Source organism: Lacerta agilis, chromosome 2 (assembly GCF_009819535.1).
Source record: "Lacerta agilis isolate rLacAgi1 chromosome 2, rLacAgi1.pri, whole genome shotgun sequence".
In the NCBI taxonomy this organism is placed as follows: Eukaryota; Metazoa; Chordata; class Lepidosauria; order Squamata; family Lacertidae; genus Lacerta; species Lacerta agilis.
Genome location: NC_046313.1, coordinates 48,479,542 through 48,506,798, shown reverse-complemented (window position 1 = coordinate 48,506,798; position 27,257 = coordinate 48,479,542). Strand labels below are relative to the sequence as shown.

The window sequence follows — 27,257 nt, the reverse complement described above, 5'->3', positions numbered from 1 at the left end:
CCACACAGGCAAGTAATCTATCATTAAGTCCCTAACTTTTCAGGTGTTATAAAAGTGCTGAATATGCTTATGCAAGAATGTGTTCTAAAGAAAGCCAGAAGACCACATTAAGAAGAAAATTTTATTTCAGATTTAAGGAACACAATCATATCACTTACAAGTTATCAGACACAGCATTCAGACTGTGCTTGTAAACTGGATCAGTAGACAGTCTAGTATAAAAATTGTTAAGGCAAATATGCTCAGAGGCAATTCTCAATTCCATCTAGCCACTGTCAGCGCAGAGAAGAGGGATGGAATATTATTTATAATACTTGAAATTCAAGCACAACATTGTACTGAGTAGAAATATAGATATCTATTAGGCACTTTCAAGGGTGAAAAAACAACAAGATTATGCAAACATTTCTTGTAATAGAACAAACAGTAAGGCATTGAGCAGACGTGGTCGGATTCAAAGTACATTAGAAGGCATCTGGATCAACGGGACTTTACATAAAGAAAATCTCTTCATATCCTGCAAAGCAAAAAAGCAGTTTAGTCTCAGTGGCATTTTAATTCAGCTATTAGTTAAATTCTTGCAGGGAGGTGTTAATATACTAAGCATCACAGTTGCTGCAAAGAAAATTCTACACTAATAGTTGAAGATCCATTTGGATCTTGAAAGGGTTACTTTCCAGACTCTACTCACTAAAATGTGAACAAATTGTGCTAAATGCAATAATAAGTCAATACAAACTGTCAGCTAGAGTCCACTGGTATTAGCAGTATAAGAAAAAATTAAGAGCAGAAACCAAGTACCAAGTTCCAGAATATCACCTTTGAGCAAGAAGGCTACATTTTGCCCCCACCTCCAAGTTAATTTCAATTCTTTAGTTATTGATATACCACCAATTTAATTTTCAAGTCAAGATGTTACTTGGCAGGATGCGCAGAATGCACTGCACTATAAGAAGCAAATACAGCCAAGTTCACTGCTGTGTTGTACGAGGCCTTCCTTTGTAAAATACAAGACTACTGCCAACTTGTATGAGCTGCTAAAAAAGGGAAACCAGGTTCCCTATGCTCACTGCAGCCTGTCACTATCCCAATTCATTACAACCCTGATCTGAAAACACTAGAGCTTTGTTTCAAGGAAGCTTAACTGCAGACAATTAAACCATAACATCAGCCACCAGTTGTCCTCTGCTATTCAGCTTTTTCAAACAGAGGAAATTATAGTTATTAAGGTGAATCAGAGCTGCAAGATAAAACAGCAGGTAGAACCCTTTTGAACTATTGAGTTTCACCATTACAGAATCCACATTCCTGAAGCTGCCTCCTGCTGTAATTGTTCCCATGACAAACTTCTTGATGCATTGAGAGACAAAGACTTACTAAAACAACCCACAGCCCTGTCAGGCCTTAGCCAACATTGCAACAGCAATGTTCAACCACTGAACTAAAGCAGAGAGAATGGTATACACCCCCTTATACAACACACTCCTCGTACAGAAGGTTTGGGGGCACAGCTATTTTGTTCAATATTAAATAAGTAGACAGAATAAACACTGGATAGTTGATTAGTGCCCCTTAGAGCAAAAGCTCTTTGTGACTCCAGGAATAATAAGGCAATAATAATAAGGCAATAGGCAGGAAGAAGGTGCTGGAGGAGACTCTTGAGAGTCCCATGGACTGCAAGATCAAACCTATCCATTCTGAAGGAAATCAGCCCTGAGTACTCACTGGAAGGACTGATCCTGAAGCTGAGGCTCCAATACTTTGGCCACCTCATGAGAAGAGAAGACTCCATGGAAAAGACCCTGATGTTGGGAAAGATTTAGGGCACAAGGAGAAGGGGACGGCAGAGGACGAGATGGTTGGACAGTGTTCTCGAAGCTACCAACATGAGTCTGACCAAACTGCGGGAGGCAGTGGAAGACAGGAGTGCCTGGCGTGCTCTGGTCCATGGGGTCACAAAGAGTCGGACACGACTAAACAACAACAAGGCAGGAAGAAAAGGGAGCCAGTGCAATTTGTTTACTTGCATAGGAACAATTGCTTCTCACTCCCATGCAAGCAGACAATTATTTTATTTTTGAACAAAAATTGAAGGGCACCACGTTGACTACTCCACCTTAAAGACCATCATATTTGTTGAGGCATAAGCTCTTATGGACCACAGTCTACTTCATCAGATGCAGAAGTCCACCAAACTTTATGCCATAACGAAATGCTATAAGCCTCTCCCTTCTTTTGCTGCAAGAGACTAACACAGCTCTCTTTCCAGAAACCCAGAAACAAACTGGAATTTGCATTTTTGTAGCACTGCAACAGACAAGGAATATGGCATGGAGTGAGAAAAAACTTGCAGCATGAGCCAAAACCATGGAAGTCCAAGTTTCCATTAAAGAGAAAATGGCAATAGAGAAAGAATGGAAATTGTGCTGGGAGTCAAAGTACCAATTCCACTAGTTATTTAAACATTTGTACTAAATAATCCAGTACACTGCAATAATTGAGATAGGGGTCAAAGGGCACTAGCATTTATAACAATCACACATGAAATTATGACAAGACCGACAAGTTCTATTGCTGCAATCTCTGCAACAAAGCAAGTTGGTTTCTTCTTGAGAGATAACTATCCTCAACTTAATAAAATGCCATGGCTTTTTCTGCATGTTGTGCAATAATAAATAAATAAATAAATAAATAAATAAAATATTATTTCTACCCTGCCCATCTGGGTGGGTTTAAAAGAAAATACTCACTGTAACCCTTACAGGGTTGTTGTGAAGATAAAATGGGAGGAGGTGAACCATGTCCACCAACTTGAACTCCTTGGAGGAAAAGTGGGATATAAATGTAATAAATAATTTAAAAAGTGTCAATATTTACCCAGTCCACAAACTGCAGTAGATGAGCACATCAGTTAAGGCCAGTGGTACTTTAGATATGTAATTACTTCACTTTTTAACTGTGGTCCGAAGAGAGGGTTCAGTTGAGCCAGGATTGCAATCAGCCAGCTGCAAGACAAGAACAGACTATTAACAGAAAAACTAAAAATTATCAGGATACCCAAGGAAGAGATAAAATGGTAACAGTTACTTAAAACTAGTGTCCAAACAAAATGTTACCAAAATTAAACTTTGAAAATAAGAGATAGCCATAAAAGTTTGAGCGTATTGCCCTACTTCATTTCAAGTAATTCTCATGTTTTAACTAGGCAGCTTCTCTTCCATTTTCACTGTTTAAAAAGTGCTCTAACTCATGGCATCACCCAGGAAGTTCAATATGTATCAGCATCATTTCTATCGGGCTCCTCCATATGTTTTGCAACTCCCATCAGCCCCAGCCAGCATGACCAATGGTCAGGAACGATGAGACTGTAATAAAGAAAACAAATGGAGGAAGGCTGATCTACACACGAGCTATGATTTCAAGTCTGGTAGTGCTTACACTTATGCAACCAGAACCACACTACCCATGTGTAAGTGGGAGGTATCAGCAAATTAGAGGTACCCCTGAAGATTATTTCTATACCACCCCTTCATAAAATATTGTGGTAGTGTACAGTCAGCAATATAAAAACATAAAAGGGATAGAACCACCTTTTTGTCTAGATAGGCAATTTGCAGGATTAAAATTTTCCCAGTGACAGAACTGAAAGCTACTCATAGAAATCAAAGAAGACACCCAAGATTTCTATGTAGCTGGGGCTGTGCACAAGAGTGTTCACTACACCTCAAGGAAGAAAAACCAGTCCAGTGAAGACAGCTTTGTGGGCAAAGAATCATGACTGACTGTTGGGGGAGACAAGATAGAAAGCCAGGAGGGATGGAGTGGAAAGACTTGAACCTTAAACAAGCACTCCACATTTTGTTGCAGGGACCTATTGGTTCCCTCTAGTTCTGATGTTCAGAGGTTGAGTGCTGTTGTTTATGTAGCCAAAGGCACCTTCCACACATAAAAGGGGCATATGAGAAGGCCTGGAGAAACCAGAAGGTTTGCAACCCGGTAAAACAACCTAATAAGAACAGAGCATGCTGAACACAGAATGCTGAATGACAAGAGGCAATTGGAAAACTGGATGTGAGGAGTAATGGAATTAAGTATGGAGAAGGGCACGACTGACTGAACATGAACACTGCAAAGGATAAAATTTTGTTGCAGGTCTGACTGGTTTCCTCCAATATTAAAGGGCAACCTAAAAATACAGTCACTCGGCAGCCCTATTTGTCAGACCCATCATTTCTCTTGCTCTAATTGTAGTTTCACAGGGTTGGTGTGTCTTGTTTAGACGTTGACATTGCTAGTAGACATACATTAGTTGCAGGAGACAAGCTTCAGGGGATTTTTGCATCAATGTTATACTGAAAAAAGCTTAAGTCTTCTACCCATGTATCTTTTATGACAACCTAACACAGAATGTCTTTTAAGAGTTTGTGAAGCCACTAGCAATGGCAATAGAACAAAAAGCATACTTCTCAGAGGAGTGACCATATTAGCGAAGCAGGAGGACTCAATGCCCCAGTAGGACACAATACATTTTGTAGCACGGAAAACACTTAGAAAACTGCAACACATTATTTCTGGGTTACATATCTGGTATGTTAACAACTGCAAATAAGAAAGGGCTTAAGAATCTCTTTAATTTGTACGACGTTACTGTGTAGCTAAATGTTCAGTGCACAAAACATTTTGTGAACACACAGGCACATCTAACTGCTAATTCTAGAATGCTACAGGAGGAGGAGGAAGAGCAAAGCGGCTTTGTAATGTGAGCTGCTACAGATGCTTAGGCAGTCATGGAAAATTCCACACAAACCTGGATGCTTCGACCAGAGAATGAAACGCAGGTCAGCTGGGAGAGGGAAGGAAAAGCCATAGCAGGCAGAGACAAGCAATACAGAATTAATCCTATTCAGAGTTCATTGGTCAAATTTCAGAACTGCTCTTAATTTCACAGATTAAACAGCCACAGCAAAATGAATGCACACTTTCAACACTGATTACTAACAGGACTCCTGGCAAAATCTAGCATTTTCATCATGGATTGCTACAGATATAGGATGACATCCTCTTTGATCCCAGTAGCTTCCCTTGAAATCATGTAATCATAGAATTGTAGAGTTGGAAGGGATCCTGAGGACTATCTAGTCTAACCCACTGCAATGCAGGAATAATGCAGCTGTCCCATACAGGGTTTTAACCTGCAACCTTGGCATTATGAGCATCACACTCTAACCGAGCTATCCGACCATTATTCTACAGATATGATTAATCATGTCCCAACTGACATATTTGTGACCAGAAGGAAGCTTAACCCATATCAAATAGTCACGTAGCAGTGTGTATATTATACACTGTCTCTTTCTCTTTATATAACTAGCATACATCTTTGCTTGTTTGCTTACCGTTTGCTCTGCTTAGAGCGTGCTATAGGTCAGCACTTTTCACACTGTGTTCCAGAGAACCCATGGGGTTCTTCAGAAGCAATCAACAAAGGGCAGAAGTTTTTCTGAAAGGCAGCTTCTCTGCTGTTACCAATCTTCCTCCACAATGTACAGCCACAAACAGTTATGAAGGCATTATATGGCACGTACTCAGTTCACAAGGGGTAACAGCAAAGACCAACAAGCACGGCCAGTTAGTTTCCTGCTCCAATGGAGTGCGGAATGTGTTCTCTGTTACACATGAGGTTCTATGACAGGCATGTCATTGTGAAAAGGGTTCCCTGAAAGTAGACATTTTGAAAACAGAAAGAACACACACGCCCCTATAGGTTTATCAAGATGCCATAGGTTTAAATAAACTCCCCTTGTGGTGCCTGATATTTGGCCTTTTCAAATGATAATCAGATTTATTTTTGGTAAGTTATTACAAAGGGTTGTATCCAATGCCATTCCTACTCAGAGTGGACCTACTGAAGTTAATAGGAATGACTAATTTAGGTTCATTAATTTGAATGAGTCCACTCTGAGTACGACACAACGCAAACTGACCCAAATTTTGAAAATCAGAAAATAATGTACTATAACAGCAGAAAACAAACACATAACAGGGCAATCTGTACAGCTACTATATGTAATCTATCATGTTACCAAGAGGCAAGCTATCCTGTTTCCAGATTAATCATGGAGCTCCCACAAACCTTAGCCACAGTTTCTTTCCTGCTGGAGATTAAGACACTCCCCAGCATGCAAGTTAGTCATGCCTAAACCAAAAAGGGATGTTTTGTGCAGCAAGCATAGGGCAGTTTCGGGCCACAGTAGTACTGATTCCTGTAGATTTCAGGTAAGCCCATCACAATATTTTCCACTGGTATCCTCACCATTATCTAGTACAGTAGTAGTTAACATATGGCTCTCCAGATGTTGCTGGACTCCAACTCTCATCAGCCCCAACAAGCAAAGCAAATGCTCAGGGACAATAGTTGTAGTCCAACCACATCCAAAGAAGCTACAGATTTCGCATCCCATTTCTAGTATATGTGATGAAAGCAAACAAGTTACAAGTGCACTCTGAAAACAGAATTCACCTCCCCAGAGCTGTGCTACTAGGTACAAGGTGAATGCCGTTCCATTTTCAAAAGCAACCCTGTCAGAAAATTACTCAACACAGAAATTACAAGGCAGCCTTAATGATCAGCACCCAGATTCTGACTTTGTTTCTTCTTTGGTGGGCGGAGGTCTCAAGAACTGACGAATGAGAGAACCACAAAGTTGTGCTCTTTGCCAGGACTGCCATAAAACATTTTGCCCGTCAATACATATAAAGGATACGTAATGATAAAACTATTACAACAGTAGCAACAAAGACATATGCACAATGCATAGGCTACATTAGTAACATCTCAGTGTTGCCAAAAGCTCTGCCATTCACAATTACCATTGATTTTGGATGCCACGTTTCCCCCCTGTTCCAAAATAGTAGAAATATTTGTTTGTTTGAGCAGTGCAGTGTAGTACTATTTTAAAAACAAGAATAAGTTATGTTTGGAACGTCAGATGAAAAGATTCATTTGTTGTACTGCCATTCACATATGTAGCCCATGGTGGCTATTGAAGGTGGTTATAATAGGATTTAACCTAGTTTAGGTTCCAAGGAGGAGGAAGATAGAGCTAGTTACAGGTAGGTAGCCGTGTTGGTCTGCCATAGTCAAAACAAAATAAAATAAAAAATTCCTTCCAGTAACACCTTAGCTATTGTTTCCTTGAAAGTGTAAAAAAAACTCGGTGGACTCAGTGATCAACTGAATAAGCTACATCTTAATATGTTATGTCATGATGTTGATTTTGACATTATGAGAAGCTGTATCTAATTTTCAGAAGTAGTTTCTAGTAGTAGTAGTAGTAATAATAATTTATTACAGTCACAGACCAGCTTGCATAACATATAGTGACAGCATTCGTAAAGATAAAATATACAATTAAAATAGATTGCAGCATTAGCTCATGAGTTAAAATTGAAATATATACATACATCCGGTAGTTTCTAGTAAATAACATTACAATTGTTATTATACAGCCTATTACGTTTATGTGTTTTTTCAATTGGATTTGCTTAATATAGGCATTCTAGTGGTTTTGATTTTTATTCCTTGAAAGTTTATGCAACATGGTCACTTCTCATCAAGCAGCTGTGCTTACTCATAAGGGGCTCTGTGAAAATGCAAACTAAGCCCAAAGCCACTCCCATGGAAGTCCAGGTGTAATCGTCTCCCACAATGCAAGATGCCATTTTCTCACTTGGTACTGTGAATGTGGACACTGTTGGCTGTTACATGAAAGCCTATGATAAATTTGTACCAAGCCACAAAAGTGCAACTGGACTTCAATGGGCAGTCCTCGTATGTTTTCACAACTGTGGAAAATTACCCTGAAGCTATATATGAGCACCAAGCTGTTCCCACCACATACATAGTGGTATTGATTCAGCTGGTATCAGATTCATAAAGAAAACACATGGATGGGTGGGAGAGAAGATGACTAAAAAAAAGGAGTTTGCTCAAAAGGATCTCAGTGTTCCTCCCTTGACTCCTTATCTCCATCCCATCTCATTTTTTCCTCAAACCTCTTACCTTTCTCCTTAATCCTATAAACAGTTTTTAAAAAGAAAAGAAAAATTAGTTCCACAGAGCTACAGGTACTATATTGTAGCTTTGTAGACCTGGAGTTTTTTGTTTTGTTTTTTTAAGATGACCCTATTTACACAAAGGGAGTATTGCAAAAAGCCTGTGCACCATGACACCCAGGCCCCGCCTGCACTTTTAAAGCATTGTACAGTGGTACCTCGGTTTATGACCTTAATCCCTTCTGGAAGTCCGGTCGTAAACCAAGGTGCACTTTCCCCAATGAGGCCTCCCTCTGCCGGTGCCCTTCCACTGTTCGGATTCCGGTCGTAGACCAAGGTAAAGTTCACAAACCGGGACACCCTTTCCGGGTTTGCGGAGTTCGTAAACTGAAAAATTCGTAAACTGGACTGGTCGTAAACCGAGGTACCACTGTATTGGAAACTAGTTTGTTAAGGGTACAGGGAGCTGTTAGGAGTCTAGTCACCTCAGAGCTACATTCCTCAGAGTGGTACAACACTATCTTCTCGGTAGTGGCACCCACCCTGTGGAATGCCCTCCCATCAGATGTCAAGGAAATAAACAGCTATCTGACTTTTAAAAGACATTTTAGGGAAGTTTTTAATGTTTGATGTTTTATCATGTTTTTAATATTCTGTTGGCAGCCAACCAGAGTGGCTGGGGAAACCCAGCCAGATGGGTGGGGTGTGTATGTATGTATGTATGTATGTACAGTGGTGCCTCACAAGACGAAATTAATTCGTTCTGCGAGTTCTGTCGTATAGCGAAAATTTCATCTTGCGAAGCACCAACGGGGAAGAGCGGTTTGACGGGGGAAATTTTTTCGTCTTGCGAGGCAAGCCCATTGGAAAATTTGTCTTGCGAGACAGCCTTTCGCTAGCGAATGCCTTTCGTCTAGCGAGGTACCACTGTATGAATATTATTCTTCCCTCTTTTCAGGGATCTAGGAACTGTATAGCTTCTGTACTGCAAGGTCAGCACTCAGCCCTTGATCCCAACAACACAGGAAGCTCTCATGTGGATTAAGATGCTGGAAGTCTCATGATACTATCCGATTCAGGTGTTCTGAAATGTTATTTTATTTTCTAAAGGAAATGAATGAATGGGTTAGTATCACTTACACAGTTGTACCTCATAGCTAGTTCTGACTGCTGTATTTGCTATGTACTGAAACCCAGCTCCATTTTTTTTTCTTTTTTGGGCATTAGGTAGGGTTACCTGCTGTCACTTAGGACCCCAGGTGGCAGAAGTGCTGCAGCTGCCAGCTTACACTCACCTGGCACTGCCAGGCAAGTTTCCTTGAGAGCACAAGGTTAAAGGGCAGCCACCAGCTCCTCTCCATGAGCAATACTATTCACTCCCATGGCAATAGCACTGGCTCTGTAATAGGCCAGGAGGCAAGCTCTATTACAGTTCTACAAGCTCTACTGTAGTCTATAGGATCATGGCTGCTGCCAAAGCCACCTGGCAAACCAGATCACAAGTTAACAAGCAGAAGGACAGGTTCTCCACTGTGGAATCACTGCTGCCCGAGGCCCCTAGGTGGTAGGAGGAGCTGAGGAGGGGGAGGGCAAAGCAACAGCCTTGCTGTGGTGGCTAAGGCCCCAGCAAATGCTTCACTATATTTGGTGCTGACACCAGGTCTATGTGTTTACCCACCTTTTTCCTCATTTAGTAGCAACCCCTTCTTCTTTCTTTCCCAGACAACATACCACCATGACAACTGCTTTCTAGAACTCTTTATGGCTGGATGTCCATGCAGAAAGTATTGTCAAAGTCATGTATTTGACAGGATGTTTAATGATAGCAAGGAATTTTGGGATAAAACAGCTTTTTGCTCTACCTGCTTAGCAAAAAATAGAAAACATCCATGCCTGTAAGTGACTAACCTTAAGTTGTCACAACTTTTTTACTGCCTACATGCATCTATATTTGTGCTTTGAATAAAAGCAAAGGGAAAACAAAGACATCCTGATGTGGTGCATTTTTAAGTTAGCCAGGTCACAGCTTCACATGCATGAGTCTTTGGGTTTGTTGAACCATAAACAAGCAGGATTTACTTACACAAAGCTTGTTTGCCCTAGCACTAAACCAAACACAAGCAGGCCTATGCCCCAGGGTAGTCTAGCTAAAGCAAGGCAGTTCTTGATGGAAGCATATTGACTGTAAACTCTGCAAGATGATCAATTCTAGACTTTGTGTAAGCGAAAGCAGAGGCAAATTCTTCAGATTAAACTAGCACTACACAATGGTATTCCAGCTGACTAGCTTCCTGTTAGTACAGAAGGTCAGTTTACTCCCATATGGATAAGCTGCATTGTTGAATTAGGAGCTTGTTAGCTGGTAAAACTAGGCTACAAATTTTGTAATGGTTTACTATTTTAGCAATACTCTGAAAAGTCATTTTAAAACAGAAATACAGGAAGCAGAAATGGTTTAAATCCATTTCCTAGAAAAGGAGGAAGCACAAGTATTAAGTAATAAACAGCACAGAAATCAGAAGGGTGACAGATTTCAATTTCTGCATCCCAAAAGACTCTCATGTACAGTCAACTCTATTATAGAAAACTTAGTAACTCAAAGCAATCAGATGCCAACAAAAGACACTTGAGCTGAAAGTCTAGATGTAAATTGTTCCCATCATTTATGATACCCTGGTTAAGAACTAACAATTGATTTACACCAGAGAACTATATAAAGTTCTTTATCCTTCATAGTACTGTATGTTCATATTTTCTCAAATCAGCCAATCACATCAGACACCCAGCCAAGTTACTAAAATAAAAAAGGCATTGTAGTTTTGTGCTATCAAATATTTGGCTACATCTGGACTGAAAGGAGAAAAATGGATACTTACAAGAGATAGCAGCAGACAGCACATGTCACCAACATTGTGTTAATAACACTGTAGAAAAAGAGAGAAGAAAGAAATGGTTGACAAAATGGAAGCAATATTTACAGACTTTCTTTGGACAAAAGAAAAGAAACACAGCTGAATAGTTTCTCAATTTTTAACACATGCAGACTGAGGATGATTCAATGTAAATCTATTGCAATAACGATTATAATACTTGAACATTCTAAGGTGCTTCATACATACCAAGATTATTTTCGTATCAGGAAACCTCACAACCACCATGTCAGGTAGGTCAGGACTCTCCCTACATTGAGGATGGGGGGGGGGACTGAGAGACAGTAGATTGCTAGGTGCCATCTAGTAAGTTCAAGGTAATACCTGAACTAGTGATTTCTAGGTTCACAACTCAAGTCTCTTGGTCATTACAGTACTTGCAGTAAATTAAAGCTACCCCACAGCTGTAGTTTCAGATAACACATATAATTGTTTAGAATCAGTTCTCAAGGTTCTGCTTATTCCATGATCCCAGTTGTGAAATTCAGTATCATGTAAGATTAATGAGCACCATAAAAACTCAGGTTTAATTTTTTCCTCTCTCCTTTTTTAAGCAACACATTTCAAACCTATATATCTGAATGATTGTTTTAAATGCATTGTGTATTCTGCCCTGAGATCAATGCATATAAGGCAGCCCATAAATATTTTAATAAATATGATGCTAAAGCACCATCTGTCAAAATATTTGCATCCAAGTCTGTTGTCCTGTCCTCAACCCACCAGTGCTAGATTCTGACTCACCAAGGATTTAGAGCACCCTGTACGCAAAGTAAGAGGCTGTTAGTACCAATGCTAAAAACAATGCAGACCACTAAGAGAAGTACCAGGTAGGTGTTCATCATCAAATCAGGACAGGAGATGAAACCTTTGCATGAATAAATATAAATTCAAAATAGATATCAAAAGTTGGATGCTTGGAAACTACTGCCTAGGCCTCTTGTCTAGGTAGCGAACATGGCATGTGTATTAAAAGGGAACACTTTTTACTCTAACCAACACCTTAAAAGCATCATAAAATGCAACACTGAGCTGAGTTGCACTTAGTTCTGCTCACATTTCATTATAGGGTTGAATCAGTAATTCAAGACAAAGAGAATGCAGTGAAAAAATCATTTCAAACTTGTTAAGTGTGTGTGTGGGGGGGGGAACCCCCCTGCCTCAATAAATGTCGTAAAGCCAGGAACATTGAGTGGGAAAGCGCTTTCAGAAATGCAGGCCACAAAATTGATTTTTCCTGTTTAGAAAGGAAAACATGACAATCTCTAGCTATGGAAGTTAATTTCAATCTTAGCATCAATCATGGCTTATGACTGAAACACAAACAGTGTTCAGGCCCACTTCTTAAACCCAACTCATAATGCAACTTAGATGTCAAGACACCTACTGCTAATTGTGTGTTATTGCGCTCTTATGTCTAACTGCCTCCCTGACCCATATGTTGTCATTCACTGCTTTGTAGGTTTTTGCTGAAAAACTATTTATACATTTCAAAGAAATAAACTAGTACTGTTGCTGGTAATCCTAGCTGGACATTTAACACCAGAAACGGAAATGTAGAAAGAAAGAAAATCCTCAATGGCACTGGAAGAGGAAGTTATCAGAGAGGAAAATGTGGTTCAACTGGAAAATCTTATTTCAAATCACAAAGAAAACCTCTAGGATGAACAACCAGAATGCAGTTAGGAATTCAGCAGTTTGGCTAATGGATTAATTACAAACGGAACTAGCTTATCCACCTCATAGTCCTCGAATTAGGGGAAAGAGTTACACACAGCAGACGGAAAAGATAAATTGTCACAAGACTGAGACATGGCTGTGAAATGACTGTAACATCTGACCCCTCTTTTACAAAGCAGCTATTCCCAGAATATCTCAAACGATATTCCGTTTCAAGAGATAACGCAAAACAGTGCATTTGACTCGGGGGCTGCTCCTTTTGAAACAGGTTAACATAACACGGGATGGGTACTAAAACGAAAGGGGGTCTGTGACACACAGAAGCTCCCAGAAAGGCTGGTAGGGCCGGCGCTGCTACGGGAAGCGGGGTGGAGGTGGGAGAGAAAGGGGGGGGGGGGAGAGGAACAGAAAGAGGAGGCACAAAGGAGAAAGAAAGGAAGGCCGCAACTGGGGTTGCGCGACGGCAGTTGCTTACTGCGCCGCATCCTCCGAGAACGTTGAACAGGCCGTGTAAAAATGCGAACTGCGAAAGAATCGCGTTTGTTCCCCTTCCAGGCCAGGAAAAAGGCTATTAGGCAGACGGAGGCGATTCCCACAAAGGTGTAGCTAGAGCACTGCAAGCTCCCACGGCCGGCTGGTCGGTCGGGGCAGCCAGGCCACCTGGAAAAGGGCCGCCTGCCTTCGGTCTCCCTTGCCGAGAACGTTCCCCCCCCCCCCCCACGAAGCCTCCGCCGCCTCCGGGCACTTACCCCCGGTTAGGCCCCTTGGGCACAAACCACGGCACGACGCCGCCGACCACTGCCCAGAACACGCTCATGACGGTGATGGGCACCGCGAGGCCGCCGTACGCCATGGTCGGGCTCTTGCTCGCTCCTTCCCTCCGCCGACTACGGAGCTCCGGCCTCCGCCGCCACCTCCACTATGGCCGATTTCTACGCCACCTCGCAAGTCACGCCCTCTCCTGGGAACACTAGCCAATCAGAGGCTCCCGCAGCGTGAGAGGACGGCGCACGTGAGGAGGCTCTCCCTCCTCTTCCTCGCCCACTTTGGGCAGCCAGCGAATCTGGATGCGGGCGGGGGTTGCGCATGCGCTCTCTCGGCGGCCTGCTGTGCCCGTAGAAGCTCCCCCTACCCTACGCTCTCTACGAGCCACGTTCCCTTCGGAACTAAGCCCGCCCGTCCTTATTCTGCGTTGCCTCCCACACGCGAGCGGGGCGGGGAAATGAACAGCCTCAGCAAACCACTTTCCCTCCCTCCCGCCCCAGTGCTGTGCCTTGTTATCACCCGTTTGTTGCAAGGTCGCTCAAGTTTAACACTACTTCCACTCTAAACAAATTTGCTTGGAAGACATGCTGCTTTTAAAGGAATCAAAGAACTGTTGAGTCGAAAGGGATCCCAAGGGTAATCTACTCAAACCCCCTGCAGTGTAGGAATCACAACCAAAGAATCCCTGACAGATGGCCGTCCAACCTATTTAAAAAGAGGAATCCACCACCTTCGAGTCCTCAAACATCTGGTCCTAATGCTTGTCAGAATCTCCTTTTTAATTTGAATCCATTTAAACTTGTGACAGCCCTTTAGATATTTGAATATGGCTATCATCATAGCATCTCTTCTCCAGGCTAAACATAACTCCAGTTGATTTTCATTCTTAGGCAAAACAAAATAAAATAAAATATTCCTTCCAGTAGCACCTTACGAGACCAACTAAGTTTGTTCTTGGTATGAGCTTTCGTGTGCATGCACAAAACTCTAATAGACACCATTTCATTCAGAATTGCTGCTAGGCCAAAAAGCCTGTAATTTATTAGCTTCTCCTTAAATTGAACTATCGGACTCAGCATGAGTGTTCCTACTTTTTTATTGTAGTGATAAGCTGTATTCTTTTTCAAATAATCCATTTTTGCATTTAATTGGACTTAGAGCTTGCATGTTACCACAGCTATTTCATTGTTTCAGATGTTTTTAACGAGAAATATGATTCACGCATGACTATCTGTTCAGCATTTTCTGCAGTGAATACCTCTATTTTTAGAGGCAAGATCAAAGCAGATGCTGAGTAAAACTTGAATTCCCTGCCAAGGAAAATCTGCTAGGTATCTTGCTCCGTAATTCTTGCTGGCAGAGGAAGGCCAATTCTTACGTAATGCTGTTGCTGTCTCTGTCTTATGTTAAGATACAAAATGAGAACACCTGCAGGTTAGATTTTATTGAAACTTTAATGGGTTTCACAAATGAGTCCATTTTACTCTTGCATCTTCTCAATTGTTTCCTCCTTGTACTTTCCTTTCTCTTTGCCAACTTGGCGAGACTTTGCTTTACGTTCCAATATTTTCTTACGGTCCTTGTCCAGCTTTAGTTTTGTAATCACCACCTAGGGAGTCAAAATAAACAATTAAAATATTTATATCCCATCTTTCTGCTCAAAATCTTGTCAATGCAACTCAGAGAACAAAAACAAATCAAGTATGTAAAATAAAACTTTCCCCCCAAATCTATCAAGTCTACAGTAGAACAACTCAAGAACAAAAATAAGTAACAAGTCAGCGTCTTCAGAGAGGGAATTTCACAAACAGGACACCAGCACAGCAAAGGCAGTCTTCTGAGTGCTTTGATTTGTAACTAACTAGAAAACAGGGACTGTTAACTGAAAATTGCGGGATGGCATTAACAACCTAACTGCCATACATTAGTTCCACTCCCAAGTAGCAAGTGTGATCCTTAAAGGAAATGCAGTCTATTCCGAAGAGGCCAATCACCACTTCTCTACCCTACACGACCAATTGTCTGGATTGACCCTCAATTTATTAGTCCTCATCCAGACCATTACTAACACCAGACACTTGGGCAGAACGTTCACTGTCACTCCTGAATTTGATGAAAAGGAGAAAAGGGTCGAATAATTTCAGTATGACGACAAAGTTATGATAGTCACATTGCACATCTGAAACTCAATTAATGTCACTTGGGAGTTTGAGAGTGGACTGGGGGAACCCATAAGCACTTCCAAAGTTACAATTTGGAACAGTTACCATATTTTCCAGTGTATACGACGACTGGGTGTATAAGACGACCCCCAACTTACCCAGATAAAATATAGAGTTTGAGATATACTCGACCACAGATTCTCCACACGGCGTATAAGACGACCACTGGATTAAAAAGTAGTCTTATACGCCAGAATATACAGTACTCCAGCTCCAAACTCAAGCAAAGGACTGGGGCTTTTGCTTGTCATGTTATGCCTGAAACATCTAAAGAACCACAACAAAACTCAGGGTGATACCTCACCCTACCCATTCCCTAATTCCAATGTCAAAAGCAAGGCTGGGGCTCATCACTACTGCTATGGCAAGCATGGTGAGCAGAATTATGGACTATGGTTATTGTAAAACAAGGAACATGGCTTAAAATTGAAATCTCCTGAGCACCGAAGCAAAGGAACAACATTAAGAAGAAATGTTGGTTTTTAAAGGCAATTGTACTAAATAGGGAGTAAGCCAATTATCTGGCGATATCAGCATTAGGCTCCCATAAATATCTGACCAAAAAGGCAGCCAGTACACAGTATGTGACCAGACAACCAGCGTAACAATGTACAACCAATAATCAGCAAAACTGTCAGGGTTTAATAAGGGTTAATTTAGCAAAGGCCCAAACAATCCCCAAAGAATGAACCACCTTCTGTCTGAGAGCGCATCCATCACAAGCATCCCATTCTCAAGCTGCAGAAGCCGGAATTTATCCAAGCAACAGTAACATAATGGCCTCAGGTAACATTTGGTTATTATGCACAAATACCCTAATTGGTGTTTGGGATTACCGGCAGCTTCATCCCACCACTCAGATGCAGATGATATTTTTGCATCTAATTTGATTGGAGTAATAACACTGCAGTACTGATACATAAGCAGTAAAAACAGTAGCAAGCACTGTTTATGGTCTAATGACCCAGTATAAAAGTTTTGATAGTTCATCCTCAAGTATCTACAAATTAGAAGTATGCAAGCACTGCTTATCCCTACTTGGTATGGGCAATTTTAATAGTATTTTTGAGGAATTCTCAGAAAATATACAGGCTTCTTCCAGTAATTCTCCAACTTGATGGTAGTTCCTCCACCACCACCAGCTCTCTTGTCTGCCAGTATCACTGGCTAGGCTCATCAAGCTGCATGGTGGAGGGAGATGGAAGAGAGGATGGGAAATGGCAGCCAAGAGGATTTGCTTCAGAGTATTTTTGAACTCTCTAGTTCCTAAAAATTATAGAAACCCTAACAATTATTCATTTTTCTTCCTTCTACTAGATGCGTCACAGAGGAAACAGTTTCGGGCTTTAATCTCAACGGGTTTTTTTTCCTTCTCTCCCCCATACTGTCCATTTGCAAATGTGGAAAGAGGGAAGTGGAGGAAAACTGGAAAATGGGAGGGCTGGGACTGAGCTTTATGAGCAGAGGCCAAATTTCAGAACTAGGAGAGTTCATTTAAGAGCTTCTCTATTACTGGGTAGAAGGCAATATTCATGTGAGAAAACATCTGGAAGACATACCTACTTCACTTTACAGCATGAAAGAATATCAGCACACAGTAACAGGGCACTAATATCAGCTTTTTGCTATGTGCTAGTCTCAGTTTAAATTTTCTCAAAATAAATCCTACTCTTACCGGCATAACATACATAGAGCTAATCTTGTTTCTGAGCAATAAAAAGCTTCAGCCAAGATACAATATATGGTGGCTGCTTTGAGTAAGGCCTGCAAAGGCTAACATAACACATTTATAACCCACCTAAGGCCCAATGTCACCCAATGCTTCAGGGTTAAGCAGGATCCTGTTTCCCAGACCCTAGCACACTGGCTCACTATACCACAACAACTTTTATCTAAATTGTAGCAAGGCCTTAAAACTTCATTCAACATGATGTAAAATGTCTTATTGCCAAAGGAACAATGCACATATGTCTCACTTTTTTCCCTTATTAATTCCCCCCCAAAGTATTTCACCAAGGCGTGATAAGCATGCCAGCTTTTTCTTGGCAGAAAATTAATTGCATGCCTGACAAGCATAATGATACACCCCACAACCCTTGATCACCACCATATTTCTGACAACAAAACTGATTTCACATTCCAACAGTGGAATGCAGACAATAAGCATGACAATGTCCTCATTGTCTGTATTTTCCCCATGTATTTGTGGGAACGAAAGCAGCTCTTCACTAACTCTCCATCAAGCAAAGGAAGAAAGGCAGATTTCCAAGGTACACACTGCCCATGTAATGAAGTGTTTTAGATGTCAAAATCAGCACTTCAAATTATGGCAACAGGAAACCAGTAAAATCCCTGCACCATTGATATAAATGTGTAGCTGATAGCTACTTATTTTATCACAGCACCATGGCCAAGGCCATCGGTGCCCTTCCAAGCAATATGGCCTGCCAACAATCACTCTCTCAAATCTTGTCTGAATTCAATGCTGTAACAGACCCAACAGCATCCAATCTCTCATCATGGAATCTGAATGAGATTTAAAAAGTGCACTTCTTTGATGCCACTGCTATGGAAGAACAAACATCGGCACAATTTGCACTGTACTCCAAATCTTAGGGAAAATGGATGAATCAGTTAAAATATTCCAGGAATAGCGTATCTGGAGTGAATTCATGCAGTCCCTGTCCACACAAGAATCAGGAGGTATTCTGTCATGGAGAGACAGAGCAGACTAGACTGGATTGTGTTACTGCTATGAAAGTTCTGCTTCTGCCCCAGATGCACATCTTCATCATCAGCACTACTCTTTGGAGCAATCAACAATCCCAATCAGTAAATATTGAGAAAGCACAGCAATTACCCTTACTTTCAAGAGGAACAGTTAACACGCTTTTATTTGTTCTAAACATGTTCAACATATTAACAAAAGCAAACTTGAAGAGCCAAAAAGTCTTAAGTTCCAAAGCTTCCACACAACCCCCAATCAGCACTGCTAAAAGTTCAAAACCAGTCTGCTGAAGCTGATTTTCAACCTACACTACTTGTGTCTTTACTAGTTTAGCATATACTAGACAGTCCTTGATATATGCCTGCTTTATATTATGCCTCTGGATATGCTCTAATAAGCTTCATTAATCTTTGACTGAAATTTATACTTTCTATAATTAGTTATCAAAATTCTAATATCCAAGTAACTTTGTAAAGTTTTTAACTTAGGCTAGGCCAGATGCCTTATTCTCTCAATTATGATTCTCCATTTTTTTGTAACGCTATAGACTTCAACATTATAATCACTAAATGAAGTACAGTTGTACCTTGGAACTGCTGTAAAGTGACAGCTACTTTTCTATAGATTACATTCTTTAACCACCATATATACAAGTTTTTGTTTTTTGAAAAAGATCCTTGGATTTTTCCAAGTTATGGTCTTCTGACATGCCTGTTTTTCTTGATGATCATGCATGTTTAGCAACTGCTGTTGGGAAAACCAGAGAGTTCTGATTGCAGAACTAAGTAACGCCAATTATCTACAGCTACCAGGATTGCACTCTATTTAACAGAAGAATTCAAGAAACATGAGAATTTCCCTTGCATACCATCTCAGCCAAAATTACCTTGCTAGGGTGAATGCCGACGTGTACAGTTGTGCCATTGGCTTTCTCACGCTGTACGCGTTCAATGTAGATGACATACTTCTTTCTGTATACCTGGACTACCTTGCCAATCTGTTGCCCTTTGTAATGACCCCGGACGACCTATGAATACAAAAAATATTTAACATTCTCAGGTATCAATTGTTATACACAGTATCGTAATCACCTTTCTACATCAGAGAACTTCATGCACTAAGCATTGCATTAAATAAAATGCCACAGGAAAGACTTTCTCTTACACAGTCCAGGCAGTTAACTAGATTCAGGGACAATAAGACTGATACAATATTAAATATTTACTATATTTAAAAGTTTTTTATTGCAAGCACACGCAGTACATTGCTAATCTGAAAACGGAATTTGTTTTTTCACTTGAACAGAAATAAATCTGCAAATCAAAAAATCAGAATTTCCAGCTGGAAGGCAATCTTAAAACCTTCATTGACTTGCTTGTGCATTACTCCCAGTGTTCCAGCGATTCCTCTCATTCCTATGAGGATAAAGTTGTCATAACTGACCTTCATCCCAAAGACAAGGAGACATTTAAGATGCCTTTCATGCTATGCTTTTTCCATAGCTCATACCAAGAACAAACTTAGTTGGTCTCTAAGGTGCTACTGGAAGGATTTTTTTATTTTATTTTGTTTTGACTATGGCAGACCAACACGGCTACCTACCTGTAACAATGCTACTATGGTAGGTTTCTTCTCCTGGGGGTTCACTTTCAGACCACAGTTCTAGACTGTAAAAACCAGACATTGGGATTGTACCATGGGAACACAGCCACCTTCCTCTTCCTGATGTTGGCTAATTTCCCTCTTCCTGGTTGCAAGTAACAAGTCCACCATGACATCCAAATCTGGCAAACTATGGCTGGCACAAACAATGAATGCTAACAAATTTTGGTTTGAAGTTTGTTTGCATACCAGTTTTCAATTCTGGTTTTCACTAAGCACTGTGTGACCTATTTTGACACCACTACAAACCAGGAAAGAAGCGGTAGGAAGAGTGCAGAAATTTGTTTGTATGACATGACTCTTACACAATTTTAATTAATTGAAATTAAAGGGCTTTGATAGTATGGCAATCAGCCGAACCACACTTGATCTGAAATGCCACAGACACACTTGCTGTTTTTGCTTCCATACACTGGCATAAAACAGCTTATTTGGGACAGCACCCACAAATTACATTAAAGGTGACCACCTAAAATTGCTGCTTGAGTGAACTGGGCCTTATCTCCATGTAGTTTAGAATTTGGTATTTGATGCATAAGGAAACCCACAAAATGTTGCTTAGAATTTTTTTTCAAAACTAACCATTTACCTCGCTGATGTCTATTGCCTTTATTAGTTGAAAACAAAACCATTATTCTTCGCAGAAAAAATCAATAACTCAAAACACATACTTGGACTTCGTCATCCTTTCGGATGGGCATAGAACGGACATTGTATTTCTGCCTCAACTCCTTGGAAAGGGGAGAAGACATGATCTTCCTGCGAATGTGAGATGGCGCATTGAAGTGCCGTTTGCGGTTCTTGCTGCGGTCTGAAGTCACAAACGGATTGAACTTCATTTTGACTAGAGGAGGAAACAAATATGCACACCAAATTATTCACACTGAAGTCTAACAAGGAAAAACAATGACTACCGATCATTCCTCAATAAAACAGTATTTATCAAAAAATGTAATAACTGGACAGTGGTGCCCCCAAACTCAAAAACATGTTAGCAGCCAAGGTCTCACAAGATACTTTTGCACTTTGGATATATCCTGGGAAAGTTAAGACAAGCACGTCTGAGAAATCTGGAGCTATGAGGGTGCATGGTTGTGAGCATGACACTGGAATGTCAGGCTTACAAGACATATATAAAGCTCAGTTATAACTTGGACTCTATTAATGTCCTGTAAAATGTTTCTTTCACAGCACTGGAGTTATAAGCCTTCAGTGCAATATTTCTTAAGGCCCAGATAATAATTTATTTGGTATAGAAGCATTCTGGCTTAGTCATTATTGACTATATTCTGGCCACGATAAATCAACGTCTGCTCTACTAGTATATTCAGGCTCATACAACACACACACGGAACAGCTTTATCAGGTTAGATCAGCAGTTAGGTAATTTGTGATCCTACAGATGTTGGATTCCAACTCCCATCAGCCTGACGCTGGGAGATGTGGCTCCGCAACATGCGGAAGGGAAAGCATCTAGACACTCCAACTCGTGCTGCTGGAGATAGGAAGCCGCGCAACAAATGAAAATAAAGCACTCAAGCCGTCTCAGTCCCACGCCTATGTCCCCATAACCTGGGAATGCGTTCCAACGTCAGGCCTTCTATCCACTTTCTCCCTCCCATCCCCTCCTCAGACAGCACTTCCACCGGAGAGCATTATGGGGCGAAGCGCACAACTGTCAGGCATTCCCAGGCCCCAAACCGGCCACGGAAAGAGGTGAGCAGATCCGACGAAGAAACCGGGTCCTCCCGCCTCAAATATAGGAACCACCGCGACGCCCCCTCCACCCTGCACGCTCCTCGGTAAACTGCAACGGGGTCTCGGCCGTCAGTGGGCAGATGATAACAGATTACAATCCCCCTTCCATTCTTACCCGCTGCTACCTCGGCTATGGCCGCCCGGAAAGAGAGGTTGATTCTACTTCCGCCGGTGCTGGTGAGACCTCAGCTCTCGCGAGAACGCCACCAATTTCCGAGCAACGTCGGCGGAACGGAAGCGCAGGAGGAACGACCAGCGCCCCCGCGCGCCCTTCGAAGGAAACTGCAGCAGGAGCTGATGCAGGGGGCTATGCGCTGCTTGCTTTGACTGCCGCGCCTCGAGCGAGCGGCGCTTTGCAACTGAAGCGAGGCGCGCGGAGGGAGAGCGTTAAATCCGCTGCTGTAGGGAGTGCGAGGGCTGTCCCGCTCCTGGGCTGGGCCCACTTTCCGCCAGGGGACACAAAACTAGTGAGACCAGCTGATAAATGTCCCGGGAGCAGCGTGGCGTATTCGTATACGCTCTGCGCTCGCTTTGATTTCTAAGCATTTTGTTCTCCTGCCATCTTTGCACACTTGACGCAGCCGCCGTCCCATACACCTTTAAAGGAGCCCCACACCTCGCCCGTGGTAGCTGTCCTCGCAGCTACGAGATGGCCAGATGCAAAAAGAGAACAAAAGCTCCTTTCCATTTAAATAAGTCTGCAGGGAAGAGATTTCAGCCTCAGCAGCTTGCAATGAGAAACTACACCTACTACTGTAGTAGTATTGCCTCTTCCGCACAACTATTGGAGGGGCAGGCAGGAGCCCCTGCCCTCTTTCTGAATCTGGGCAGCCTGTGATGAATTTATGAATTTGGTTCCAGCAGGCCCTCACAGAGGTCCAGTGAGGTCAAGGGCACTTCTGGTCTTGAGATCTGTAGCCACAATTAAAAAAGGATTGCTGTGGGTTTTATACTGTTTCTCCATAACTGTATTTACACTAGTCAATCATCCTCCACAGTTGGCGGTAGCAATGCCTCCAAATACCAATTGCTGGAAAGCTCGGTAGGGGAAAGTGCTCTTGTGCTCATGTTTGGCCCAGTCGTTTCCCCACTGGCTTGGCCACTAAGAGGACAGGATGCTGGACTACATGTGTCATTGTCCTGATGCAGCAGGCTCTTCTTATGTCCCGATCATTGCACTGTAAACATTGGCTGGTTCAACAGGCAGGGACAGGTAAAGGACAATGGGGCAGGAAGACCAAGGAGGGGGCTCAAGTCTGTAATAAATGACAATGGGGCAGGTGGCAGGTGGGGAAGAAGGCTCTTCCATGTGTGGCAATTTAGGCCTCGGTGAGAGCGGAAGAGACTTGAAGGGGCTGGTGGAATTGGGAGGTGGGGGGTAAAAGTGGCATTTGGATGAAAAGTGGTACACTACACTTTCCTCCTCAGAAAAACGCAACCTCATATCCATGTAAAAAAAAGGCACAGGGAGACAGAAATGAACACTCATGTATTATTTTCAAATTGATTTTTGCAAATGGAAAAAATGTATAAAATCCATCCAAATATTAAACAAGATACAGGAAGTTACAAGATCCAGTTTTACACCAATATAACAAATCATTTGGTAAGAAAGATAGGGGGAATTCTAAAGATGTTTTATCAACATTGTAAAAGCATGAAGGATTCAAAACCAGCGAAGAAAGGGCTGTTGGGGGGGGGAATCAGTGAGAATTTCAATCAGAGAAAAGTTGCTATCTTTCCAACACCATAGCAGAGTGAAATTTTCAAACAGACACACTGGGTAGATGAAGGTTGTAATCCCAGGGGTGGGGTGGGGTGTAACCTGTGGCCCTCCAGATAGACTTTTGTCAGCTCCAGCCAGGTGAACCCACTATAGGGGTGTGTGGGCCGTGCGACAAATCACGATGTGGGTCCCTCGTTGCCCTCACCTTGCCCCTTTTCCTCTTCCTGGTGATGGTGGCTATGGCAGCCCCTCTCCTGGCTTACTTTTTGTTGTGGTAGTGCAGCAGCAGCAGCAGCAGCGGTAAGGCTCTCCCAGCTCCTTGCCTCCCCTCTAGGAAGGGAGGATGTGAAGAGCCTTGGCAGGTTGACAGGAGGGCTGGCCAGGTGGCAGTGCTGCTAGCCATGGCTGCCAATACCAGATGCATCCCCCACCAAATGGCATGGCCTGGGTAAGGCTCCCCACCATCACCACCACCAAAGAGATGGCTAGTGGTCAGGGATGATGTGAGTTGTAGCCAAATAACACCTGGAGGGTTCACCATCCCTGCTGTAATTCTGTATCCTTTTACCTAGAAGCAAACTCCATAGAATTCAATTAGACTTACTTCCAAGTAAATATGTGCAGAATTGTGTCATTTAGTCACAGTGTATTGATTTGACACTTCCACGTTTTTCAAAGGTCACCCTTAAAAGATCACACATTATTCCAGCAACAAAATACCCTCCCCCAAATTGGAACATGGAAATTCTTAGTGTTTATTTTAAGAAGTGCAGCAAAACCTAGAGAACACACAGCCAATGTGCATTCATATCTAGGTGATATAAAATGTACAAAGCATGCAACTAATTATCACTTGATTTATATATCAAAGGACTATTTGAGGTCTATTGAAATTATAGATCTTGCTGTAGTTCTCAATGTCAACAGCATATTAAAAACTACTACTAGCCGCATTTCTGCCTTTTCCCCAATCATTGCAGGCACACACAATTGTTTTATACTTAAGATTGAAATGCACCTGTAGAAAACATCTGTGCTGCAACCTTGTCTCGTTTTTCACAGGGCTGTACCTATCCTCCTTAGCAAATGTTGGCAATCTAAAATAATTTTAAAGATAAGCAAACAATTGAAAAATATGTACAAGGATTTGGATTCCACATACTGACAGCCAAGTCCTATGTTCTTGGCATTTGTGTCTTTCAAAATGATGCTCATCCATCCAGGTTACTGGAGTGCCTCATTTTCTCCTCTTTCAATCCAGACATTCTAACCTGGGCAGGTGGGGTAGTAAATGCTTCAAAAGGCAGAAGGAAGTAAAAAAATAATAATGCAGCAATAGATAGCGATAATCATCTTCTGCATATTGCAGTTCTCAATTCATTCGTTCTGCTTTTGTCCTGCTGCCTTATGCCATCTATAAATGCTAACACTGTTCAGTTTCTGAAAAGAAGAGAAACCATTTTAACATCCCAGAATATTAAGAGAAATAGATTGTTCTATTTTACTGTTGTTCTGAATGATCTCAATATCCAGGCTAGGGTTTTTCATGCACAATTTTTGTCAAAGACAACATGATTGTCCATTTTGAATGGGGGGGGGGGAAATCTACTTTGCATAATTAGTTTTTGCCTTGACCAGCACCTCTGAGAATTTAAAAATTATTATACTTGTCAGATCCATAGGATTTGGTTTTACAACAAAAAACATTTTCAGAGGATGTAGTGTATGAAGCCCCACCCACTTGTCAATGCTGCCATCTTTCAAGAGACACAGAGTGCAATCTGAACCTAACATTTTGATGGCTGGCAGAGTAGCGGGAGAGGGCTAGAATGCTGCATAGATTGCAGTGGGGTTATAGAAAGCCCCAAAGATGTGTTTCAGGGCTGGTAGATCTTTGGATGTAAGGGTGGGTCCTCTGCTCCATACCTCCCCAGCCCCTTGTTAGGATTGCTCTACTAGATTTGTTTGCTCTTTTACAAAGTCTTCAATTAACTAATTAAAGTGGCATGTACCAATGGAAAGCGATACAAAGGAGAAAAATGGATAGCAGTGACGTTTTTATTCTTTGCTTCTTCTCACGGGACCTGGAGGAGAGTTGCTTTGTTACTGCATCTTCCCTAGCTGGATCTTCTTCCAGGCTTCAGAGGCAGTGAAAATACAGGAATCAAGAATCCCAGCCACTGTGAAGGTTCCTCCAACGATGGCACAAATCTGACATGTTGAAAGAAAGAAAGAAAGAAAGAAAGAAAGAAAGAAAGAAAGAAAGAAACAAAAAAACAGATTGGTGTAGGGAAGATCATTTTGGTCCTCAAGCGTGCAAAGGTCCTCCTTGGTTTCCATTTAGCTATTTTCAGGCAGCCTATAGAATTGTAGAACTGTAGAGTTGGAAGGCACCAAGAGGGTCATCTATTGCAGTCCAACTGCCTGCAATGCAGGAGCCTTTTGCCCAACGTGGGTCTCAAACCCACAACCCTGAGATTAACAGTCTCATGCTCTACAGACTGAGCTGGGAAGAGACCTAAAGCTAAGTGTAAGATCATTCAGAGAGCTGAGCCAGAAGTAGAACCCCATTTCCCACATTCAGATCCACAGCCTATTCATAAAAACCATGACCAAAAAAGGCGACCTGTTATTCGTTATCACACCCCTAAACAAATCCTCACTACTCTTGTCTCAATCCTCCGTTTTCTACCCTTTAACTTTTGTCATAAGAACGTAAGGTGAGCCTGCTGAATCAGGCAAAATGGCGCACCTAGTCCACTACGGTGTGTTAGGGGAGGGGTAGTCTCACAATGAGAAGAGTTCATGGAAACAGCGGACACCACCCTAGTCTCTCTCTCTCTCTCTCTCTCTCTTGCTTTCTATGGGCAGGCCCAAGGTGGATGGTACATCCTCAGTCCGCCCACAGCTGTGTCCCATTCAGCTGCACTCTCCACACACAGTTCCAGGTACGGCAAGTTTGTTGAGTTTCCCAGGGGATGGCAAAAGGGCACCCCCCCCCCTCCACTCACAGCTCTTTCTTCACCCTCTGCCCTCTCCTCCTCCAGCTTGTGAGCTTAATCACCACTCTGTGGCTTCTTCTACACACTGAACCCTCATATCTTCTTAACTTCCTTCTTTATCAGTTATCTGTTTCTAATGTGCATAGCACCATACAGTTCTTATCTCAAGCACTTTCATAGCAGATTGATGTTGGGGAATTTTTCAGATTTCCAAAATGGAGAAATGATTACCGGTATGTTATCTGTTTCAAGGCAAATCCAACACTTTGACCACTATATTTAATATAGGGTGAAGGTGAGTCTCCCTGTGGACCTCAGCAACTCCTACCATCCCTTGGCCACGCTGGCTATGGCCGATGGGGGATACCCACAGTTCCCTGCCCCTGACAAGTGAGATTTAAAATGAATGAGTAGCAAAATATGAGCAGAGTTAATCCAGGTGAGAAAAAAAGCTCAAGAAATTCTCAAAATAAAGAAACAAGAGGTCAAGGATCATGTCCTAGGGACAGTAAAACTCAAGAAGAATAGACTTTGGACAGATGGGAAACAGACAGGCAGGAAGGAATTACTCCTTTGAGACTGCAATCCTGTGCACATTACCTGAAAGTAAGTCCCAATGAACTTAATAGGAGGAGATATTATAGGACTGGGCTGTAAAGCAGATCAATAAAATGAGCTGTAAACCTTTCACAGAGGGGAAGCCAAGCCCCCTTGTCACCACATAGATCT

At 42.0% G+C, this 27,257-nt stretch overlaps 3 protein-coding genes across 4 annotated transcripts in view; all 3 read right to left on the bottom strand.

Moving 5' to 3' along the window:
* Positions 1-173: 173 nt before the first annotated feature.
* On the bottom strand, positions 174-13,616 carry ATP6V0E1 (ATPase H+ transporting V0 subunit e1). Its single transcript, XM_033139953.1, has 4 exons — positions 13,415-13,616; positions 10,932-10,979; positions 2,878-3,005; positions 174-517 (listed from the first exon to the last, which is right to left on the bottom strand). The coding sequence occupies exons 1-3, from the start codon at positions 13,516-13,518 to the stop codon at positions 2,912-2,914; spliced, it is 246 nt and encodes an 81-aa protein (XP_032995844.1). The 5' UTR covers positions 13,519-13,616; the 3' UTR covers positions 174-517; positions 2,878-2,911.
* A 1,243-nt stretch (positions 13,617-14,859) lies between these two features.
* On the bottom strand, positions 14,860-22,030 carry RPL26L1 (ribosomal protein L26 like 1). The gene is made up of 4 exons (XM_033139952.1): positions 21,916-22,030; positions 20,714-20,886; positions 19,267-19,407; positions 14,860-15,039 (listed from the first exon to the last, which is right to left on the bottom strand). Exons 2-4 carry the CDS (start codon positions 20,879-20,881, stop codon positions 14,911-14,913), a joined length of 438 nt encoding a protein of 145 aa, XP_032995843.1. The 5' UTR covers positions 20,882-20,886; positions 21,916-22,030; the 3' UTR covers positions 14,860-14,910.
* Positions 22,031-24,261: 2,231 nt separating this feature from the next.
* Positions 24,262-27,257, bottom strand: part of ERGIC1 (endoplasmic reticulum-golgi intermediate compartment 1) — a 74,065-nt gene continuing 71,069 nt past the window's right edge. For both annotated transcript variants that reach the window (XM_033139951.1, XM_033139950.1), the window contains exon 10: positions 24,262-25,737. In XM_033139951.1, the coding sequence (XP_032995842.1) occupies positions 25,630-25,737 (108 nt within the window). In that variant the 3' untranslated portion in view covers positions 24,262-25,629. The remainder of the gene's footprint in view (positions 25,738-27,257) is intronic.

Excerpts from the sequence above, each read along its gene's own strand:
- ATP6V0E1 (XM_033139953.1), bottom strand. The coding sequence starts at position 13,518 with ATGGCGTACGGCGGCCTCGCGGTGCCCATCACCGTCATGAGCGTGTTC. Across the intron at positions 10,980-13,414 it reads CCCAAGGGGCCTAACCGGGG|TGTTATTAACACAATGTTGG; the intron begins GTAAGTGCCCGG and ends CTTTTTCTACAG. Across the intron at positions 3,006-10,931 it reads GCTGTCTGCTGCTATCTCTT|CTGGCTGATTGCAATCCTGG; the intron begins GTAAGTATCCAT and ends CTTGTCTTGCAG.
- RPL26L1 (XM_033139952.1), bottom strand. The coding sequence starts at position 20,881 with ATGAAGTTCAATCCGTTTGTGACTTCAGACCGCAGCAAGAACCGCAAA. Across the intron at positions 19,408-20,713 it reads GAAAGGATGACGAAGTCCAA|GTCGTCCGGGGTCATTACAA; the intron begins GTATGTGTTTTG and ends TTGTATTCATAG. Across the intron at positions 15,040-19,266 it reads TCGGCATTCACCCTAGCAAG|GTGGTGATTACAAAACTAAA; the intron begins GTAATTTTGGCT and ends TTGACTCCCTAG.